Source organism: Thamnophis elegans, chromosome 8, assembly GCF_009769535.1.
Source record: "Thamnophis elegans isolate rThaEle1 chromosome 8, rThaEle1.pri, whole genome shotgun sequence".
NCBI classification, from domain to species: domain Eukaryota; kingdom Metazoa; phylum Chordata; class Lepidosauria; order Squamata; family Colubridae; genus Thamnophis; species Thamnophis elegans.
Window position 1 is genome coordinate 10034084 of NC_045548.1, and position 23174 is coordinate 10057257.

Sequence of the window (23174 nt, forward strand, 5' to 3'; positions counted from 1 at the left end):
TATTGCTAACTGCTATTCACAAATCTTAAGTACCATTACAACGATCACTTAAAGCATCTATTTTAACCGCAGAAATAATATTTTAAAGAGTGGCACTAATCGATAATTAAAACATGTTGCTATCTGATATCTCTATTTTTTTTTTCATTTTTGAAAAGTTGCTCACGGTGCCTTTTGCCTCCTAATTCTATTTTCACCACCCAGCTAGGTTGCCAAGTTGAGACAAAACAGATTTGCAAGGCATATCTATCCTGTGGTTGCCATTAATTCCTTGATTTAAATATTATGCAAACTGCTGTTTACATAATTAATTACTTGGATAGGAAATAGAAGCAAATCGATACCCTCTAATTAAACTGGAGCATTTTCCTTGCTTTCAATTTTCCTCGGCTTTTGCTTAAACCTACCAGAAAAGACTGGATAATAGTAAGAAAATTGATAGTGTCAATAAGCCCAATTGTGTCAGGCCAATAGGGGGAAAATATTGATAAAATGGATACAAATAATAGGTGAGAAATAATTTTCTGTGAAAGCATATTTCACAAACACTAATGATAAAATACTTCAAAATTGTATTTTGGGTTATAGTAGAGGGGCTTTAAGGCTATTTAAATTTCTGAGGGACAAAGTTTCTGACTTTTAAAAAGTTCTACGTACAAAATTTTAAGTAACTTATCGCTGCTTCTCTCTCAGACTAAACTGCACGTTTATAAATGGATCCTTCACAAGCAGAAGTGACAGTGCCTGTCCCAGCACCCTGCAGTCATGGGGTTGCAATCTGGGTGTTTGGCAACTTGTTCACGCTTATGATCTGTTACAGCTGCCTACAATTACGTGATCACCATTTGTAACTTTAGGCTTCCCCAGAAAGTCGGTAGGAGGGAAAGTTTCAAGTCGAAACTTTCGAAAGTCAGTAGGAGGGAAAGTTTCAAGTCGAAAGAGCCGAGGTGGCGCAGTGGTTAAATGTAGCACTGCAGGCTACTTCAGCTGACTGCAGTTCTGCAGTTCGGCTGTTCAAATCTCACCGGCTCAGGGTTGACTCAGCCTTCCATCCTTCTGAGGTGGGTAAAATGAGGACCTGGATTGTTGTTGGGGGCAATATGCTGACTCTGTAAACCGCTTAGAGAGGGCTGAAAGCCCTATGAAGCAGTATATAAGTCTAACTGCTACTGCTAAGTCACCAGTCTCCTCTATCTGTGAACCTTTTCCTACCCTATATGTCTCCTGCATACCTCCTCCGACCCCCACCAAGTATTTCTTGCATCCTCTCACACCCTCCATCAGCACTGCACCTCTTGCACACCCCCGAGGTGGCGCAGTGGTTAGGGTGCAGTACTGCAGGCCACTTCAGCTGACTGTTATCTGCAGTTCAGCGGTTCAAATCTCACCGGCTCAAGGTTGACTCAGCCTTCCATCCTTCTGAGGTGGGTGAAATGAGGACCCAGATTGTTGGGGGTGATATGCTGACTCTGTAAACCGCTTAGAGAGGGCTGAAAGCCCTATGAAGCGGTATATAAGTCTAACTGCTGCTGCTGCTGCTGCTCTCAATGTCCCTTGCAAAACTGTCCATCCCCTTATCCCAAAGGTGCTTTCTCAAGAGGCAACTGGACTTCCTGGTTTTTCTTTGAAGACGTTTCGCTTCTCATCCAAGAAGCTTCTTGAGAGCTAAAGAAGTTTCTTGGACGAGAAGCAAAATGTCTTCAAAGGAAAACCAAAAAAGTCTAGTTGAAAAAGCATCTTTGGGACAACCATGACCTGGATAACTGAGAATCTCTACAGACATGTTCCATTCCCTTGCTCTCTCTTCAGAGGTGGTATTCAGAGGGTTCTCTCCAGTTCAGGGGGAGCGGGAGCGGTAGAGATATATTGCTCCGCCCATCCACCCCATGTCACATGAGCACTCACATTTGCGAATCGGTAGGAAAGGTAAGTGAATCCCACCGCTGTCTCTCCCCTACACACCAAAGGTGGGGTTTTGCCAGTTCGCCCCGGATCAGGTGAACTGGTAATGTGGCGGTGGGAGGCTCCGCCTACCCGCTTCTGCACAGTAAAATAAATTGAAACCCACCACTGCTACACACAGCAGCCACTTGGTCTTGGTACTTACAACTTCCTGAAGGCTTTCTCACTGACTTTGATAATGAGAATGCAGAAGGAAGGTGCTTCACCTAATGATGGTGGGATTCAGTTAACAATACAAACTTTGTAAGGTGCCTCTAGGCAAGATGACTGGAATATAAGGTAAACAAAGAATTCTGAGAATGCAAGGATTGCTTTTGATAAGTGATACAGTTGCACTGTAAAGCCACACTATTTAGCAACAGAAATTCTACCCCCAATTGCTGCTGTTAGTCAAGAATTACCCGAATAGCCTTTTATTAACCTTTTTCCCCCCAAGCATTCAATTTTCTTCCTTAACACAAAACAAGAAATAAAGGTAACTTATCTTTTACTTTTGACACTGGTATGCCCACTACATCTTCCATTTTACTTTATATTGTGCCTATTTAGGAAGTGGCCCAGATTATAGCATAATAAGAGTCAAAAAGGATTTTACTACTGAACTGAGGACAAAAAAATATTGTTTTTACAAGAGCCAATATGTTTACTTATCACTTATAAAGCCCTTCATGGTATTGGCTGAGGTGGCGCAGTGGTTAGGATGCAGTACTGAAGGCCACTACAGTTGACTGTTATCTGCAGTTCAGCGGTTCTAATCTCACCGGCTCAAGGTAGACTCAGCCTTCCATCCTTCCGAGGTGGGTGAAATGAGGACCCAGACTGTGGGGGCGATATGCTGACTCTGTAAACCGCTTAGAGAGGACTGAAAGCCCTATGAAGCGGTATATAAGTCTAACTGCTATTGCTATTGCTACTTGAGAGACCGCCTGCTGCCAATTACCTCCCAAAGACCCATTAGATCGCACAAGGTCGGCCTCCTCTGGGTCCCGTCTACCAGCCAATGCCATCTGGCTACGACCCGGGGGAGGGCCTTCTCTGTTGCAGCTCCGACCCTTTGGAACGAACTCCCTGCGGAGATTCGGACCCTCACCTCTCTCCCGGCCTTCCGAAAAGCTGTTAAAACCTGGCTGTGTCGGCAGGCCTGGGGTTGATGAGCTCCCTTCTCCTCTCGACAGGTATGGTTGTTGGTTATTTTTAAATACCTGTCTTGTTTTTGTATGTTCCCTTCCCCGTTTGAGTTGTTCGCCGCCCTGAGTCCCTGCAGGGAATAGGGCGGCATATAAATAAAACAAAACTTCAAACTTCAAACAATGAGGTTCTCTTCGCTGGGAATGTTTTTTGGATTATCTATTCCTTTTAAGCTCCATCTTTTGGCGTAGCCACATGTTTTGTTTGGCAAGTCAAGCACCGCAAAAATAAAAACGAATCTTTCAGAAAACCAAGGAAAGCCTTAAAGAAACGTCTTCAAATTAAGATGGTTGAGATTTTGAAAGAGCTCCAAATCCAAAAGAAAGATTTTATTCCCCCTAAGAAAAATGCTTTTCATCATAAGCAAGTAATTATTTTATTATTAAAAGCAACGTACATGCCAATAAAATTCTTTTCTGACATTGTTTCTGGGTTTGCTTTCGTAATTCTGTTACACAGATCCTTTTCTTGAAGCAGGGAAGACACGGCTATTTGCAATGTCTTTCTGGAGGCCGTGCAGTGAACAAGTAGAGTGAAATCTACATTTGGAAGTTCCGCATCTCCACCTAGACTTTTCACTGAATTAATGAGATGATTCAGCACGGCTCCACTGTTAAGATTTATTTATAAGTCTACATTCTATTAAATTATACAAACTTAAAAGAGTCTGACCTTTTCCTTGAGGGCCCTTCTTCAAAATCTGAAGAACTAATATCATTGGAAGTTGAGGATACTTGCGATGCATCATCCTTCTCATTCTCTAGCTGTTCAGACCCTGGCCTTAATCCTTTAGACGGGCCATTACCAAGGAGTCCTGTAATTAAAAAAGCAAGAGAGTTAAGATAAACAGCCACAAATCCACTCCAAAATACACTAAAGATAGCCAGACACACATACACACAGAGAGAGAGGCAAAGTTATAACACTAGGAATCATTTTTCAAAAATATCAACTGTATAAAATGTAGCTTAATAATATTGCTAAGTAACATATTTAATGCACTTATTATACTGCTTATGTACATTATGCATCTTATCTCAGTTATCTCTTCCAATCTTTTCGCTCAGTATTTTAAATCCTGTGAATGTTGAGATTATGTGCCTTCTGGAAATGTAATTGTGACTTTCTGCCCAAGATGAGATTTTGTCCAGATACTTCTTGATTCATGTCTCATCTCATTTTATTGAAATACTTTATGCCACTTAAGTACTGCAAACTGTCAACATTACAGACCTCAATTCACTAAACTTTAGATGCAACAGATAAAACCTGAATTTTTATTTCATATCAAACAAGGTATCTATATATAGACCTTAACTAATCCTTAAATCATAATAAACTAATTAAAACATGGCTTGGGTAGTAAAGAAGCTATTAGTATATCCATTGCTATCTTGCTCATTTCCCAGGACAGGAGCAAGGCATGGCTCAATTCACTAAACTACAATAACGTTATTCTAGACTGTATGGAGATATTAAACCTGTAACACACTTTGATACATTTTTAAAATAAGGAATATAAGAAATTAGATTAATTTTTTTTCTAGATCTTATCTCTTTAATGGGCTCAGTGAAAAACTGGAGAAAATCCTAATTTCCATAATTCTAAAACACATTTGAATGTTGATGGCATATATGAATAAAGAACCGAGATGCTCTCTCACCTCTTTTCTTTGTTAATTGATTTTTTTTTCCTCCCACTTTTCACCATCACCTTTATCTCTATTTAACACAAAAGATAATAAGCGGTTTCAGCCAAACACTGTCAGACTCCGGAAACACACTTGAGAAGGATCACTCTGCACAGGTCTCTCTCACTACCTACACACACAACAGCCGTGCCTGTTGGCACCTTTACACTTGCCAATGATATAAATGAACTGTATGCATGAACCGAGCTCTGTGGTTGCTAGGAGTTGAACATGACTTGATGGCACATAATCAATGTTATGAACTGATATTTGTCAGCTACCAAATGCATGGCTAGCAAGATTCTGTGACCGATAAATGGTAGTGGCCTCACAACTCAAGATACATTTTAAAATAACATACTTGACGCCACTCTCACGAAATGGAAGGCTGCCTTTTATCATTAGATAGATTTATTTTTTTGTGATAAACAGAGCCATGATATAACAAACAGCCATTTAGAAACAATGTATTCAATGGTCTGAATATTAATAATTATTTCAAAGCCTGAAGTTACAGTAGTGATAACAAAAACCATTTGCTTTGAGGAATATTAGGGTGTTTTTTTTATTTTAAAAAGTTAAATCTTATAGTCTTGACACACCTATTTTCATTTATTTCCGTGCTCCAAAAAACCCATCCATTATTCATATATCATTGAATTTTGGGCCATAGATTATTACATTCGCCATGTAGATAGCTCTCACTGTCCATGGTCTAGTACCGTGATGGAGAACCTATGGCAGGTGGCACGCAGGGGTCTCCCTGCCAGCATGTGAGCCATCGCCCCTACGTTCCACCACACATACGCATGCGCCTCTCGCTGGCCAGCTGATTTTTGGGTTTCTGCAGTGTGTGTTTAATCAAAATGCAGTTAAAACACTATACAAATCATTAAGAATATAACTATATACATCCAACAGGAACAGGAAGTGCCTCACATGAGCAGATAAGAGGTAAATCCTAGAGAGGCAGGAAATGCATCACTGAATAATGGAGATGAATGCTAGAAAGGAATGAAGCTGCATACAAGGCAAACATAACACCTGTAACAGCGTAGGCATGCACGGGGAGGGGGAGCACAGGGGGGATGCATCGCGCTCCCTGCACCCCATTTTTGGTCCCAGAAGGTTTCAGGGAGGCCTGCTAGGCCCAAAATGAGGCGCTTGGGGATTGTGCGCACATGTGCAGGGCAGCGGAGTGCAGGAGGTCACACATTATGGGTGTAGGCACACATGTGTATGCTGTCGTGGCACGCCCATGCCCTTTCAGCATGCGGCAACAAAAAGGTTACCCATCACTTGTCTAGTATATTTGCAATTGATGATTAGAAAGAAGATTTCAATATATTGTGGGAAGTTTTTTGCAGTCTAGAGGCAGCATTAAGACACAGCAGTGTGACTGAGAGGCCCCTCCACCAAGATTGTGAAAGATTCAGACAGAAGGAGAAACCAACGTTACCACACGGTACAAGTGAGGCAAATCCTTAACCACCAGCTGATGAGTTGCTTTGAAGAAATGGTGGGCAGCTGCTGCAAGGAAGCCACATGATCTCCTGCAAATAGGTTCACCCAATGAAATGTGAATAACTGAGCAAGGAGGGGGGCGGAGATACAGGTACATTTTACAGAACCACTATGGCAGGAAGAGGGAGGAAGCCCTTATGGAATGAAGAGCAAAACCACAGGCTGTGGAAATTAACTCCAAATTTCTCTAGACTCCCAATTTACTGTTTCAATATTCACCGTTTTATGAAACAGAACCTCTGTAAATATTGAGAGCCAGCTGATTTGCTACAAATTGGGGAATTTAAAAAATCCACTTTGTTACCTAGTGTGGCGTAAGACAGAAAGAACAGCATCACAATCAGAATATAAACAACAAAACCCTTAACACATCATCAGGGTGTTGGGTTTTGTTTTTACTTTTTGCATGAAACTTAAACAAAATGAAAACAATACATGAGCTTGATTAGGGGAAAAAAAGTAGATAACATACACAACTATGAATGTTGTGTATTTTAAATTGTTGTTTTGTCTATTTATCCCCTTCCCCTTTTTATTGTAAGCCGCCCGGAGTCCTTCGGGAGTGGGCGGCATACAAGACCAATAAACTACTACTACTACTAACAGAAAAAATGAAAGTTATGTTATAACCATAGAATAAAAGGCCAACTTAAATATATCTGTTGTAAAAATAAGTTTGAAGTCATTTTTGGCTTTGCTTTATCTTTCTTTCTTTCTTTCTACTTTTTTTCTCTTTTCTATCTTGAAGTTTTTGCTTTTATTCTTTCTAGTTAAAAAAAAAATCTAACATAGTTGTCTTTTTAAAAATTGTAAAATATTTACATGGCATAAAGTATTTTGCAATGTATTTTTTATACTCAAAGAGGAGCACATATACGAATCAAACTTAGGAGAGGCCAGGCTGATGTGGCAATTATACCTGCAGTGACCATAAGTCCTTTTTTATTAAAAATAAAAAAATGCCTTTTAAATTTATTTATTTTTCACTTTTGTCCTTTATTTTGGTAATTTAACTGTTACCTTAGAAATGGTACCTCTTAATGTACAGTTTTTACATCCATGTGAAAAATAAGGAACTTGAGTTGTCTTTTTAAAATAAATTTACCCATAGTGTTTGATTTTGATTTTATTAGAATATGCAGTTTTGTAAAGTTTTTCTTGGCTTTGCTGTTGAATTTTCCTTTGTAAAAAAAAAATTAATGATTTATCCTTTGGAACCTTGAAGCACAAATAAAAGCATAACCAGGCTTTTACCATAAGGATTGTGCAATTTCACAATCTATTTCATGAGAATTTAAAAGACTAAAGAACTATATAGTTCAGATTCCTATTCCGCACATATTAAATGCTTATGGGAAGTCATCAAGCTGGAGAAAATGGAACCTCTCTGTGCTTGAACCTCTCTCTGTGATTGATGCCCCTGCTTAAAAGCTATTCTGCAGGTCAACATCTAGAACAAACATAGGTGCTTTAGACGAGCATAGCAAGTGTGGCTGAAAACATAACAAACAAACACACACACACATTTATAGCCTTGGAATAAAGCCAGATGAAACTCTCTCTCCGGTACTTCTTTTTACAAGCATCCCTCAAGTTATCAGCCCATAAGCTGTAACCAATTTAAGTTTATTTCAGGCTTTAGCTAAACAACATTTAGTTGCAATCTGGAATATAAACCGTGAACAATCCCTATGCTTAAGTAAAGCCGAAGTGTTTCCATGAAAGTAAGAATGGGCTGAGAAACCAACAATAACTTTCAATTGTTTCAGGGGTAGTTATAAATTCTAGTAACATATTGAAATCTTTAAATAAATTTAACTGGAATATTTCTTCATAGGAAACAAATTGTCTTCAAAAAATTCAGTTTAAGCTCCATCTCCTTCTTGTAAATAGCCCTATAAACATGATGTTCTCATGAACGCCACAAAGATGGACCATACACTATACTTTGTCTTTCCTGCATTCCTTTTCATAGTCCCAGTTTGCCACATACTGAAAGGAAATATCTGGAAAGGGAATCCTTGGGCACTTGTGATGGCTTCCCACAGACTTTGTAGAGTACACAAATTCTATCACAATGCAGCAATTCGCAGTTGACACTTGTCCACCAATGGAAATATTGGAAAATATTGGAATGGCGAACAGGTTGAAAAGAAAATTCAAGGTGAAAATGCCTTGGATAGAGCTGTGACCTAAACTTCTTTGTAATTCACTGCAATACATAGGATCTTTTTGAGTCAAAGCCCATTTATAATGACAACATTGCCTTCTGTAGGTTAGATTTTTAAAAGCCAATTCAAAATTTATTCAAAAAACAGAATAGATCTCCCTCTTGAGGAAATAAAAGACTGATACTCCAAGACAACAATCTCTTCTTAAGTAAGAAGCTGCAAATAAAAAAAAGGGAAGTTATCATAAATTTGTCCCCATTGATCAGATTATGAAGTGCACTCAAAAGAGAAATAAATCAAGTTATCCAATTTAAAGTCTTTCACCCTTTCATAATACCTTATGTTGACAATTTATTTTCTTTAAAAAATGTCATCACAAGAAGCTTTTCACTAGAGTCTCTTCCACTAAAACTCTTCATAAAACTGAAAAGTAATCTTTGGTGATCATGAAAAGTTATTTTCTGTCTTGTTGATGACAACCAACATAAAAATGGATTTTAATTTATTGTTTCCTTTTTCTTTGCAGTTTTAAAAAAATGTTGTTGGTTAAATTTACAGTTAACAAACTCCAGGGAAGCCTAAATCATGTATATAATTTGAGGCCCTGTAGTTATTTAAGTAACCTTTATGAAAGAATTGCTTTTATTATTTTTTCCAAGACTAATATTTATTCTGGAGAAATGCCATGCTAAAATCCAAGCTATATGAAGCTTATATTGTTGCCCCCCCCCAAAAAAGAGTTCTGTTGGATGTTGGTTTATTTTCATTTCTTTCCTTACTTCAATTTCAAATTTTCACTACATTCTTTGAAAAAGAGCTGAAAGTGCATTTCCTTCTCTTCCCCCCCCCCAAAAAAAACCCACCCCCAATGATTATTCTAAATCTTCCTATGTTCAAGAGAGCCAAACACTATCAGGCATTAAATGCATGCTTTACTTTTTCTGTAGCAATAACAAGTAACACAGACTTCTTGTTTACTATTTTGTCTCCAAGGGAAGTTTGTAACTTGAACCTTTCAGCATTGCCTTAACCATAATTCAATTAATAGAAGGTCTGCAGAATTGGGATTTATCTCAAGAACCTGCTCACATTGCTTCTGATCATCCAAATCTGAGCTAGGTGTTGTGTATCCAGTAATAGCACTAAACGCGAAATACCAGAATATGACAGGAAATATGACTAGTTAAAATAAAAGCTTATTGTTTCTTCTTGCCTTATAGAAGAAACTTCATTCCTTTGGCTGCATGAATTGATTTCAGTTAAATGTGGTTGACCTCTTATTATCCCAGCTTGATAACCAACTTGCAAAAATAAAGATTCATGGAAGAAGCTGAAATAGAATACAACATACTGGGATAAAGAACCTTGCATTTGAGCGTGGCACGACAAAACTGCGGTCCACTAAAGCGCGCCCGATTAAAGCGCGTCGCTGACGTCATCAGCAGCGTGACAAAAATGACCGCGGAGAAAAAAGGGCGCTTTAAAAAGCGCTTTTAAAGCAAGCCGATTCACGTAAAGGTAAGGGTTAGGGTTAGGGTTAGAGTTAGGTTAAGGGTTAGGGTTAGGTTTAGAGTTACGTTAAGCGTTAGGGTTAGGTTTAGGGTTAGGTTAAGGGTTAGCGTTAGGTTTAGCGTTAGGTTAAGGGTTAGGTTTAGGGTTAGGTTTGGGGGGGTTAGGTTTAGGTTTACGCGTTAATTTTAGCTTTACCGCTCACAGCGTGCTTTTTTCGTCGTGCTGTGATGACGTCAGGTACGCGGTTTCGTCGAGCGCGCTTTAGTCGACCGCGGTTTTGTGGTGGAACCCATTTGAGAAGGTTGGAATATTCTTTTAACCTACTTCTCCTCCTAAATTGTGTCAGGTCCATCCTCTGAAAAACGCTGCATTTTGTCCAACTACCCTTCTTGGTCCTTAGAGTTGACAGGAAAGGGGAAATATTCTGAGGGTTGGTCAGTTAAGTTTTTAGAATATTCTTTGTGACCCAGAGGGGTTGTTTGAGACATTCTCAAATTCATTTTCACATCTAGCTTGAGTCAAGGGTATTATCTGGAAAAGGTTGCATCTAGGCAAAAAATGCAGGAAGCACAAAAAGACACTGCCCATTTATTAATTCATAGATTTATTTATTTATAGATTTATAAGGCTGTTCAACTCAGACAATGTGGCTCTGGGCAATGTACACATAATAAATCAAAAAGAAAAGAAAATGAATCATTTATAGGTAGTTATTGCCGTATATCCATTCATTCAGCGACAATTATTCCAAGTAATGGTGACATTGAAAAATAGACATATGACTGGTCTCCTAGGGCCATCATATCATGATCACACAAACAAGATGTGAACACTTGGGTGCCTGGCTCATAGTTATGTCATTTCAGGGAACTTCAGTCAAAAGACTGCAACGTTCCCTGCCAACTTCCCACAAGCAAGACCAATGGGGAAGATGGAAGGGAAGGTCAAAATGGGTACTTGAGAGACCGCCTGCTGCCAATTACCTCCAATAGACCGATTAGATCCCACAGATTAGGCCTCCTCCGAATTCCATCCGCCAGCCAATGCCGGCTGGCGACTACCCAGAGGAGAGCCTTCTCTGCGGCTGCTCCGACCCTCTGGAACGAGCTCCCCGTGGAGATTCGAACCCTCACCACCCTCCAGGCCTTCCGCAAAGCCCTTAAAACCTGGCTGTTCCGACAGGCCTGGGGCTAAAGAGCTTTTGCCCCCCTCCTCAAATGGTATGGTTGTTGTATGCTTTTAAATTGTGTATTGTTTTGTTCGTCTTTTTTATCCCTTATCTGTATCCCCTTCCCTGACTTGGATTGTGAGCCGCCCTGAGTCCCCTTCGGGGGGAAAGGGCAGCATATAAGTGCAATAAATTCAATTCAATTCAATTCAAAATCACTTACAGCCCACAGCATCCCCCAACCGCAGGTAGTTTCTGCTGAACTTCCTAGGCCTCCCCCAACTCACATACAGCCTGCCTTGTGCCTCCCAAGCTCTCTCCCAAGCCCTTCCTCAATTTGAATGTGGCCTGATCTTGCTCTATCCCAAGTCCTTCATGGACTTCACTGAGCCTCCCAATTCTTCTCCACCTGTCTTCATTTTGCATGCAGCCTGCAATGGGCCTCCCTTGGCTTGCCGACACTCTATCTTGGGCCTCTAAGGGTATCCCCCACCCCCACCCCCAGAATACCCATACTCATTACTTGTAACTCCTGTCGCTTCACACTTAATAACCCATGCCTCTTGGGTTGACAGCAGTTGGGACTGTTGCGATTGTGGTTGAGAAGCAGTGCAGTAATATGATGTCACAATTTACGACTGCATTGTTTAGTGATGGCAATCCCAGCCCCAGTTGCTGTTTTAACCCCAAGACTAACTGTACATCCGAGGTGGCGCAGTGGTTAGAGTGCAGTACTGCAGCCACATCAGCTGACTGTTAGCTGCAGTTCGGCGGTTCAAATCTCACCAGCTCAAGGTTGACTCAGCCTTCCATCCTTCCGAGGTGGGTGAAATGAGGACCCAGACTGTGGGGGCAATTTGCTGACTCTGTAAACCGCTTAGAGAGGGCTGAAAGCCCTATGAAGCGGTATATAAGTCTAACTGCTATTGCTATCTAACAAACAATACATAAATACAAAATGTAAATTGGCGAACAGCACACAACAAAACCACCACAGGGGAGAGGGGAGTTCCCACCCAATCAGCCCTTAAAAGTCTGGGGAAGAACTCATTTTATACTCCTCATAAATAAGAGAAACAACGGATCTGCTACTACTGGAGGGGCCTTGGGCCTGAAAGGTTCTGCCCATTCCCACTTGGCTATTTTTAAAAGGGAATCTGAGAATGGGGCTTTGAGATTTACAGAGAACATTTTAGAGGGCAAAATCCTGCTGGTGGAATAAAGAAAGATCTGACGGATTTGCTTTCATGGGAGATCTCGGATGCCGCCTTGCCATTCTTGCAGCTGTCTGTCAGGATTATCACTGCTACATGGTCACTTAACCCTCATTCCATGATGGGGAAGATGTTTCAGGCTGCACATCAGTCTTCTTTCCTTGTCCTGCCACCTTGCCCTGGCACAACTACCTCATAATCAGCCTCAGCCTCCTGGATAGGAAGCCATGACTTTTGTTAGAATATTAGACTGAAGGGAATAAGATTCCTCCATGAGATGAGAAGTAGTTTTAAGCTCTATATCCAAGCTAAAAGAAGGAAAGTTAACTTTTTTCCTCCATCACCGTGACCATGAATCAGAACGTCTGATTTTAATACGCTTGGAAAATTATTTGGTCATATAAAATGTATTGTTTTGTATGAACTACAGCAGTGATGGTGAACCTTTTTGTAACGGCGTGCCAAAATTGTGTGCGCGCACTATCACGTGTGCGTACCCACACCCACAATTCAATGCTTCCCGTATGTGCGTATATCTTCCCCAGGCTTCGGAGGCTTTCCTGAAGCCTGGGGAGGATGAAAATGGCCTTCCCCACCGGAGGCCCTACGGAAGCCGGAAACAGATCGTTTCTGAATTTCCGATTGGCCCATTGGGCCCGTTTACTGTCCTCCCCAGGCCTTGGAGGCTTTCCTGAAGCCTGGAGAGGGTGAAAATGGCCTCCCCCGGAAGGCTAAAAATCAGCTGGCCGGCATGCACATGCGCGCCGGAGTTAGCAATAGCAGTTAGACTTATATACCGCTTCATGGGGCTTTCAGCCCTCTCTAAGCGGTTTACAGAGTCAGCATATTGTCCCCAACAACAATCCGGGTCCTCATTTTACCCACCTCGGAAGGATGGAAGGCTGAGTCAACCCTGATCCGGTGAGATTTGAACAGCCGAACTGCAGAACTGCATTCAGCTGAAGTAGCCTGCAGTGCTGCATTTAACCACTGCGCCACCTCGGCTTGTGTGCGGAACTGTAGCTTTTTTCTTTGTTAATTACATTGTTTATTTGTAGATTGTACTTATAAAAAAACAGGGGAAAGTGTACGTTCTTTTAAAGAAAGTTTAAAAAAAAATGTAAAAGAAGAATTGGGCCAGTTTTTTCCTCACATCCAAAAGCAAATCAAATAACACTGAACTCAGCAGAAAAGTGAAAACGTTACCAACAAAGCAAGGATGTGTGTGTTTGTGTGTGTGTGCTTGTGAACTCTTCCTAAGGACATTTAAAATACATGAAGTTAAAGAGTTGTTTAAAATGGCCTCTTTATAAATTATATACTAATTACCACCCACTTTTGTACCAAAGCTGAACTCAATACAAATCCAAATAATAAACCCACTGCAAAACATGTATTATGCAAGTGTATGTATAGAGCTATTCAGTTTTATAATTACTTTAGCAATATACAAAAGGTCAAGTTTCTGCAGCTATCTGGAATCATAAAAGTAATTATATGACTTGGGATATTGGGGATTTAAAATAAGAGAAAAATAATGTACTCTTGTAAGAACTAAGAGCTAACCTGAGGGACCCCATGTGTGGAATGATCTGACAAAGGGCACTAAAAATAATAACCAAAAGATGTTCCTTTGAGGATGATCTTTTGTCCTTACAAAAGACTCGCAGAAAATTATTATATAGTATCTATGGTTCAGGGAATAGTGATCCTATTCAATGTTAGACAATGGTGGTGATGGAATATATGTCTGTATGTGTATCAGCGTGACCCGTCAAAACCGCGGTCCACTAAAGCGCGCCCGATTAAAGCGCGTACCTGACGTCATCAGCAGCGCGACAAATAAAATTAAAAATAAATTAAATTAAAATTAAATTAAAATTAAAGCAAGCCGATTTACATAAAGGTAAGGGTTAGGTTTAGGGTTAGGGTTAGGTTAAGGGTTAGGGTTAGGTTTAGGGTTACGTTAAGCGTTAGGGTTAGGTTTAGGGTTAGGTTAAGGGTTAGCGTTAGGTTTAGGGTTAGGTTTAGGGTTAGGGTTAGGTTTAGGGTTAGGTTTGGGGGGGTTAGGTTTAGATTTACGCGTTAATTTTAAGTTTACCGCTCACAGCGTGCTGTTTTCGTCGCGCTGTGATGACGTCACGTACGCGCTTTCGTCGAGCGCGCTTTAGTCTACCGCGGTTTTGTGGTGGAACCGTGTATCAGACTAGCAATTATTTCATCAGATTAAACAAAATGCAGCAATGTTTGTGCCACTAATATTTGAATGGAGAAGAAGCTGGCAAGGATTAATATATTCAATAGAAATAGAAAGTCAAATATAATATAGTGCTTTATATTTTAGTTAACAACTTTCATTGTTGCTGCAGTCCACATCAGGCAGTAAAGAAAGTTTAAACTGTAGGAACATAGGCATGAAATATTGTTAAATGGTACCTACCTAGCAATTAATAATTCTTTAAACAGGTGCTGTTGTATTGACAAAGCAAATCATGCAGAGCTTAGCAACGGTATCAAAAATTGTACTGCATTAATCCAACAGTAGCTATTGTAAGACTCCTTTTACAATTACTTCCTGCCTTTGTTGTTCCCAAGTTATTGTATAGAGTGGGACTCCCTATAAAACTACAATAATCTATTCTTATCATCTGACTCAGACAGACTAGTATTTGAGAATGTTAAGCGTTGATGGTAAAGCTGCTGACAGAATGAAGACTCTTCTATAATTTGCCAAGTTAAATGAATTTAATTTGTAAGTGCAAGACCACTGTTTCGCCTTTGTGCAAGATGAGCTGAGATCATGCTTCAATTTTTTTTGTAATTTATAACCATATAAATATTGCCTTCGTCATCAAATAGCAAAAATTATGAAGTTTTCAGCTGCTGGCTTCCAAGAGTTAAGTATACCAAATTATTTAAATAACCATGCATGGCAGAAATCTTTCCTGTCATTTTCATTTCTTTAAACACAATGGAAATAACATTGTATTACTTCACACTCGTTAGGGACAAATGACCTTCTGCTAAACCATTTAGAGCAGCGGTCCCCAATCTTTTTGGCTCCAGAGATTGGTTTTGTGGAAGACAATTTTCCCATAGACCAGGGAGGGGAGGAAGAGCACCAGTGGTGGGTTTCAAACTTTTTAGAACCTCTTCTGTAGGTGTGGGCTGCTTTGTGGGAGTGGCTTGCCAGCCATGTGACTGGGTGGGAGTGGCTTGCCAGCCATGTGATTGGGTGGGCGTGGCCAACTTGTAAAATGTGGTGAAACTCACTTAACAATGCTCTTGCTTAGCATCCAAAATGTTGGCTCAGAAACTCTGGCATTTGAAGCATACAAGTCTTAAAGCTGTCAAGTTACAAGACCCTTGCACCCCTAACCCTTTAGAAAAAAAACCCCCAGGGGTGTTTAAACTTGACAGATTTAAGACTTACAATGCCGACTGGCGACCACTTGAGGGAGAGCCTTTTCTGTAGCTGCTCCGGCTCTGTGGAACGAGCTACCAGCAGAGATCCGGACCCTTCCCACCCTCGTGGCCTTCCAAAAAGCCACCAAAACCTGGCTGTTCCGACAGGCCTGGGGTTGCTGACTTTCAAATCAGGTTCAACCCCCAATTAAACCGAATGTGTGTTGTGTTTTTTAAATTGTTTGTATTGTTTGTATTCTCCCCGTGTGTATTATTTTATTTCATTTCGTATTTGTAAGCCACCCGGAGTCCCCCGGGATTGGAATTTGGCTGCTGCAAAGAGTTATTACTGAGTATATAACAAAAATCAGTTATATATATATATACTGGATAGTTGTACAAACTGGTTTCATTTTTCCTGTGCTGCTATAAAAAGCTAACAGGAATTTTCAGCAATGTGCTGTGATAACAAACAACAGAGCAGCAGCCAATTACAAGGCAAACTGCTAAATATGAGTGTTTCACCACATGGAGCAACTGCCATATTACAAGCAGCCATTTTGTGGGAAGCAATATTAGAAAACAACAAGATTAGAGCTGTAGTAGTAAGCCCTTTAGACTCAAAGGCTCAAACTATTCTGGAGCAGAAGGAAGCAAGCATAACAATATGTCTACAACACCTTAAAGCAGCTAGATCTTTCTCCAGGATCACACAGTGATTCTCCCAAAGACACATTGGTTTAAGAAGATGCCAGGGGTGGCTATATTAACACTGACAATGTTTCACTGTTGTCAGTTTCCCAGGCTAACAAGGCAGGAGAGACAGCCAAATGAGCTAATTCTACTTTATTGGAAGGTTACATTAAAGGAATCTTGTACGTCTGAAAATACAAATCTGTCTGATATGTTAGTTTGTATCATTTTAAACTTTTTTTTAATGCTTTAAGCAGTCTCCTCCCCCTTTTATCTGATTGTTCCCTGGGCAGCATCTGTTCCTCAGGTCCCTCAAGGTCATTCCCACATACCCTATCCAATGCCCCATAGCAGCTTTCAGTCTTTCTATCTGAAACCATACAGATATTTTAAAAAACAGATTAAGACTGTGGAATCTGTCCCTGTGTTACCGCGTTTCCCCAAAAACAAGACAGGGTCTTATTTTCTTTTGCCCCATGAAATATGGCTTTGGGCTTATTATAGGGGGAGGGCTTATTATTTTCTGGACCAGGTGAGAAGCAAGGCACGCCTTTTACCTTTCCAGCTCCATCGTGTTCCTCGCCATTGTGTTCAGGGAAGCCGCTGGTAAAAAAACTCTTCTCGCGAGTTCAATCAAACTTCTTGAAGTCACGAGAAGGGTTTTTTTTACCAGGGGCTTCCATAGACGCAATGGTGAGGAATGTGACGGACCTGGAGGTGCGCCTCGCGGCCCAACACCGCCCACCTCGCCCCAATGATAAAGGTAACCTGCCTGGTTCCCTTCTCTGCTGTCCCTTTAGCGAGGGGTGGCAGGTGGGGAGGGGGGAGAAGCAAGGCACGCCTCTTACCTTCCCAGGTCTGTTGTGTTCCTTGCCCTTTCATCCAGTGAGCCTGCCTTTTACCATTAGGGCGAGGTGGGCGGTGTTTTTTGCGCGGGAAGGAATAGGCAGGAGGGGATGATCGCATTGCTGGCCTGCCGCTCTTTTTGCGCGGGAGGGAAGGGCGGGGGATGGAAGCACTTTGCTTCACCTGCCCCTGTTTTTTCAGCGAGCCTCTTTTTGCCCCACAAGCTTTACCGGTAGGTGGTACAATGGTAACGGCGGGGACTGGTTGCGCATGCACTTAAATAGTTGGGGCGGGCTTATTATGGCGCATGCTGTGAAAAGCCCGATTGGGCTTATTAGCAGGACATGTCTTATTTTCAGGGAAACACGGTAGGTTTTTGCAGTTGCAAGTTCTGATTCCCAGAAAATGCCCTGAAGTGAGCATTGAACATCTGCTGGCAACTCTTTAAAGAAGCAAGACCTTTTGATGGGATTGAGCAGCTGTTTTAACATGTCGCCAAAACACATTCACATTTTAAACATTTATTTAAATATTTATGATTGCCCATCTCACAATACTATGGGTAGAGTATATAAATTAGTATGCTGTTGTGGCCCAGCAGGATCCATTTGAGCTGCTGATGGACTCGGATAGTGAGGAACCCTATGAGTCTGCTATGGAAAATGTGGAGGACCCTGGGCAGGGTTCAGACTCAGAACAGGGACCAGAGAGGCTGGTTGGCTACCAGGAGGCACCTGAGGCATGGAGCAGTGGGGAAGATCAAAGGCAGTTTGTCCCTGACGCCAGACAGAGAAGGGCGGAGAAACGGAATTAGCAGCTGCGGAGGCAGACTCATAAGAGATAACCAAGCCCAGGTGGTTGTGGCTTGGCCCCTCCCAAGAGAGTATATAAGTGAGAACTTTTGCAGGACACAACCATTCGTAACAGTCTTGAGGAACTCTTGTCTGGTCTGTTTTGTATTTCCATTCTGTTTGGTTTGGGTTGCTGCCAACCCTTCTGGCATGAGAATGTTGTATGGGCTTTCAGCCCACAGAGTTGTAATTCCTGTGATTAAAGAGTGGCAAATAGCCAAGCCTGTGTCTGCGTTACTCACAGGCCGGAGGGGTGTGTGTGTCAGAACAGTATGCTAATTACAACCTGCATCTCATAGTGCCCAAAACAATAATCCCTATCATAAAAATAATCCCTATCATAAAAATAACTTCAACAGCAGCAAAGCTCATCTAACCTTCTGACCCAAAGACATCCAGATCTTCAGTTTCAAAAAAGTCAAAAAACCATCTCCAGGGAGATATTGCTACGTAGAAGGCGCAAGCCCAGAGTCCTACAACATGACACCAACAGAAGAAACCTGAAGTATGTTTCTTCTGTGAGCTCTGGTGGGCTGAGCAGAGGCCATGGAAATGAGATGAACCCACAAACAGTCTGATCCTACATCATGTAGGACTTTATAAGTGACAGGCATCTCTTTCAATTGAACTCAGAAGACTACAGGCAGTCCATCCAGCTTAAAAAAACAGTAGTGTCACATGAACATAATGAGAAATGCTAAAAACTGCTGGTGCATAGTTTTTAAGGGCAGCTCCATGCAGAGTTTATTACAATAATCCAAACCTGTCTGAACCCAGAGACATTTTTAATTAATTCAAAGCAATATGTAACTTTACTCTTAAAGCTTACTCTTAAGAAAATCTACTAAAACATACTCCAGTAATCCTAGCAGAGTTAATAAGGGCACTAACTCAAAAGCAATAGGTAGTCCTCAATTTACAACCATTTTTTTAGTGACCGCTCAAAGTTACAACAGTGCTAAAAAAAAAGAGACTATTTTCACACTTATGATTGTTACAGCATCCTTATGGTTACGTGATCAAAATTTAGGCACCTGGCAATTGGTATGTATTTATTACAGTTGCACTGGCCACATGGTCATGTGATCATCATTTGCAGCTTTCCCAGATGTCTTCTGACAAAGTCAATGGGGGAAGCCATATTCACTTAACAACTGCAGGGATTTGCTTAACAGTTGTGGCAAAAAAGGTTGTAAAATGGAGCAAAACTCACTTCACAACTGTCTTGCTTAGCAACAGAAGTTATAGTAATAGCAATAGCAGTTAGACTTATGTACCGCTTCATAGGGCTTTCAGCCCTCTCTAAGCGGTTTACAGAGTCAGCATATCGCCCCCAACAACAATCCGGGTCCTCATTTTACCCACCTCGGAAGGATGGAAGGCTGAGTCAACCCTGAGCCGGTGAGATTTGAACCGCCGAACTGCCGAACTAGCAGTCAGCTAAAGTAGCCTGCAGTACTGCACTCTAACCACTGCGCCACCTCGGCTCTCTAAGTTTTGGACACAACTGTAGTTGTATGTTGAGGACTACCTGTATCTAGATTTCTTATTCTGATTAAGCTACACTGAAAGACAGCCACATATAGGCAAGATCGTATCATTCTTCTATGAGGTTAAGAATAAAACTGGAGCTCTGGATAAAACTGGATCAGACAAAGGATCTATATAGTTTGGCATTCTGTTTCTCACTGATCAATCAAATCCTTATAAGAATGACTAGGAAGCTCTTCTGCTCTTGGCTATGGAGAGCAGAAGAGCCAATAATGGGTTTTTATCTTTCTGGGCGTTGATGGCAAGAGGAACTGATGTAATTACTACTTAATACAATAGGATATTGGCTATGTAATAGTATACATGTGATTATATGTTATGAAAATGGAAAATAAAAAGTATATTATGAAAAAAGAATGACTAGGAAGCTTTTCCCCATTATTATTCTCAATAACTAGCCTGAAGATACCCTGTTTTCCTGAAAATAAAATCTTCTCAGATAAGAAGCCCAATCGGGCTTTTGAATGTATGCTCTAAAATAAGCTCTCCCCAAAAAATAAGCCCTCCCCGAAAATACTGCAACACAGTAGCAACCATGAGCTGACCACACTCACCACCTCCCGAACCTCAAAAATAATAAGACCTCCCCTAAAATAAGCCCGTGTGTGTCAGCATTCCAAATATCATGCAGAATTAAATCAGAGTCCAAGGTAGAGCTATCCTTAAATTTCCAATTTAATAAGACAGACATGTTGGCACATCTGTGGAAACCCGAATCTGAAGGTTTCCACCCAGTTGAAAGTTCATGAACTTGTCCCCACACCCACCAGTCCATCACATGGTCCAATCTTCTTCTGCCACGTTGGCATTTCCACCCATCTAGTTCCGGTCAGAGGTGCAGAGACAAAGAATGACTTTGATTTCTAGAAATGAATTTTTTTATTTTGAAAACAACCACATTCTACTCCTACCCCTCTCCCAATTCTCCACTAAAGAAACAGCATAGTAAAGAAAGAGGGAGAGTGTGTGGCAGGCCAAAGATCCTAAAAGGAATATGACTGCAGGCCTGACAAAGTGCTTATTTTGGGGGTCAAAAGAAAATAAAACAGGGTCTTATTTTCAGGGAAACATGTTGTCTCTGATGCTTTAGTCAGCATATAGTAATTATAACCAATAGCAACAGAGAGCCTAACCTTCATGAAAACCTGTTTAAACTGGCAAGTTTCACTGTATTACACAGCAAAATCTGTGTAAAAAATATTTTAAGAGTCTTTTGGGGATATGTTTGATTATCTTTACTTTCTACTTTTTTTTTAATCAGTCCACATGTGTTTAGTCATTTTCTTTCATAAAGTCTAAGTTTAGTTTAGACTTTCTTGGAATTTCTTCAACTTGGCACATAAAAGCTGTGGTTATTATTTTCAGCTGCATCAACAATCCAAACCAATGAAGTGATAGATGCCAAATAGGATTCATTCAGAGTTACTTCCTTTATGATGATTCCATGTACAATTGATCCATGGCACCGAAATTTATGGTATCAAGTAATTGTAACTCTTTGTTATTACTTGAGCATGCATTTAATAGATCTCTGCAAGTTATCTGACAGAGATATTTTATTCACAAAACAGAAATCTCTGCTGGATTTGCTTTTTCAAAGCTGCAGAGTATTCAAAGTTCTCAAACTTACCAAGACTGTTTAAACACCTTTTCTGTGATCATGTATGAATTTGGTCATGAATTCCCAGATAATCTCTGGTTTTATTTTCTAATAAAATAGGGATGCTCTTAACTAGAGTAGCCAGTAGTGTATTACATTTCATGTAAATTACTGTTACCTGTTCAGAGTGACCCTTTTTGGCCTGTCTTTTCCCTTGTGGAAATTCCTATGCTTCTTCCTATACTTCTCCAACAATCTCCATATAGACAAACATCATACTCCATCTAAATAGCCTCTTCACACATGTTACTATAAATAATATGGGAAGAGGCCACAGGGAAAAGAGTTACCATGCAACCGTATTGTATTAATTTATCTTCTCCTCTTATACACACAAAATAGAAATGAGGTTAGGGAATATTGATTCTAAAATAGCAGGAAAAATACAAATAAGTAAAGCAAAAATCAATAACTATTGTCATACTAAGCTAAATTGGGCTGCATTTTTCTTTACTAGACATGAGACTTAGAAAAACACCAGACTTGGAAATAATTTCTTACAATAATTTCATACTCCATTTTAAAGCAGAGAGAGAACTTTAGAAGTTTCATGTACTTGTGCCAATAAAAATGCTGTACATATCTACAAATAAAGTTAGTTGTATCTTCAGTAACACTGTAAATTCAGTATGAAATCCTTATTCTTTCTCTCTAGGCAGTCTTGGTTGTCAACATTAAGTCCTCTGGCATGAAGATAGAGATCAACTCAGGTAGGTCCCAGTGGTTATTAAATATATAGTGTTGTATACTGTTGGAGCTACGTAGAATATTAAGAAAGGCAGATTTAGCACAGCAAGTTCAGCATGTTTTTCTTAGCACAAGCAAAGACATAAGAGTGTGAATTGGATAAAATTTGTGCCAGGATGAAGCATCATCTGTCTGGATGACAACATTGGTTCCATTTTACAGCTGGAAGATATGACAACCAAGAACCTCAGTGATGTAAACGAACCAACCTTAAAATCAGAAAGGGAGAGTAATATGACTTTATTTATTATCTAAAATCAAAGGTGAGAGAGCAAACATATAACCAAGCTGTATTTTAAATAAATGACAATACTGAATTACTATTGCCTCATCACAGCGCAGGGGTATATTGAATCACAGTGAGCATGAAAACCTAACTAGGAGAAGAAAAAAGTATAGCACATATAGATAACCCTTGAGTTATGGCAACAAGCGAGCCCAGAAGTTTCATTGCTAAGCAAGACAATTGTTAAGTGAATTTTGACCGATTTTATGACTTGCCATAGTCCATAAGTGAATCCTTGCAGTTGTTAAATTACTACCATGGTTGTTAAGTGAATCTTAAGTTAATTAACAAGTTAATTTTTTTTTCTTGTCAGAAGTTCTCAAGAGAGGATCACATGACCCCAGGACACTGCAACCATCATACATGCATGGAAGTTGCCAAGTTGATCATGTGACCGTGGGATGCTGCAATGGTTATCAGTGTGAAAAAACTGATCATAAGTCACTTTTTCCACTGCCATTGTAACTTCAGTCATTAAACGAATGGTTATAAGTCAAGGACTACCTGTAACTTTTCCTCCCTGTAGGATAATACTATAATATACATTTACCTTTTTTTGCAATTATGTGCTTCATTATCCTGAAAAAGCAAACTATTCCAGAGATGCATTACATATTGTACAAAGTCCTCTTTTTTATTTAATCAATTAAATAACTCCTGAATGCAAAGACCAATGGAAATTGCACAAGTGCACCCATATATGTT

The 23174-nt window shown here is 40.3% G+C and overlaps 1 protein-coding gene across 1 annotated transcript in view; it reads right to left on the reverse strand.

The window, feature by feature from the left end:
• Positions 1 to 23174, reverse strand: part of JARID2 (jumonji and AT-rich interaction domain containing 2) — a 226914-nt gene that overhangs the window by 84356 nt on the left and 119384 nt on the right. The window contains exon 3 of the mRNA XM_032222826.1: positions 3823 to 3964. Coding sequence (XP_032078717.1) covers positions 3823 to 3964 — 142 coding nt within the window. The remainder of the gene's footprint in view (positions 1 to 3822; positions 3965 to 23174) is intronic.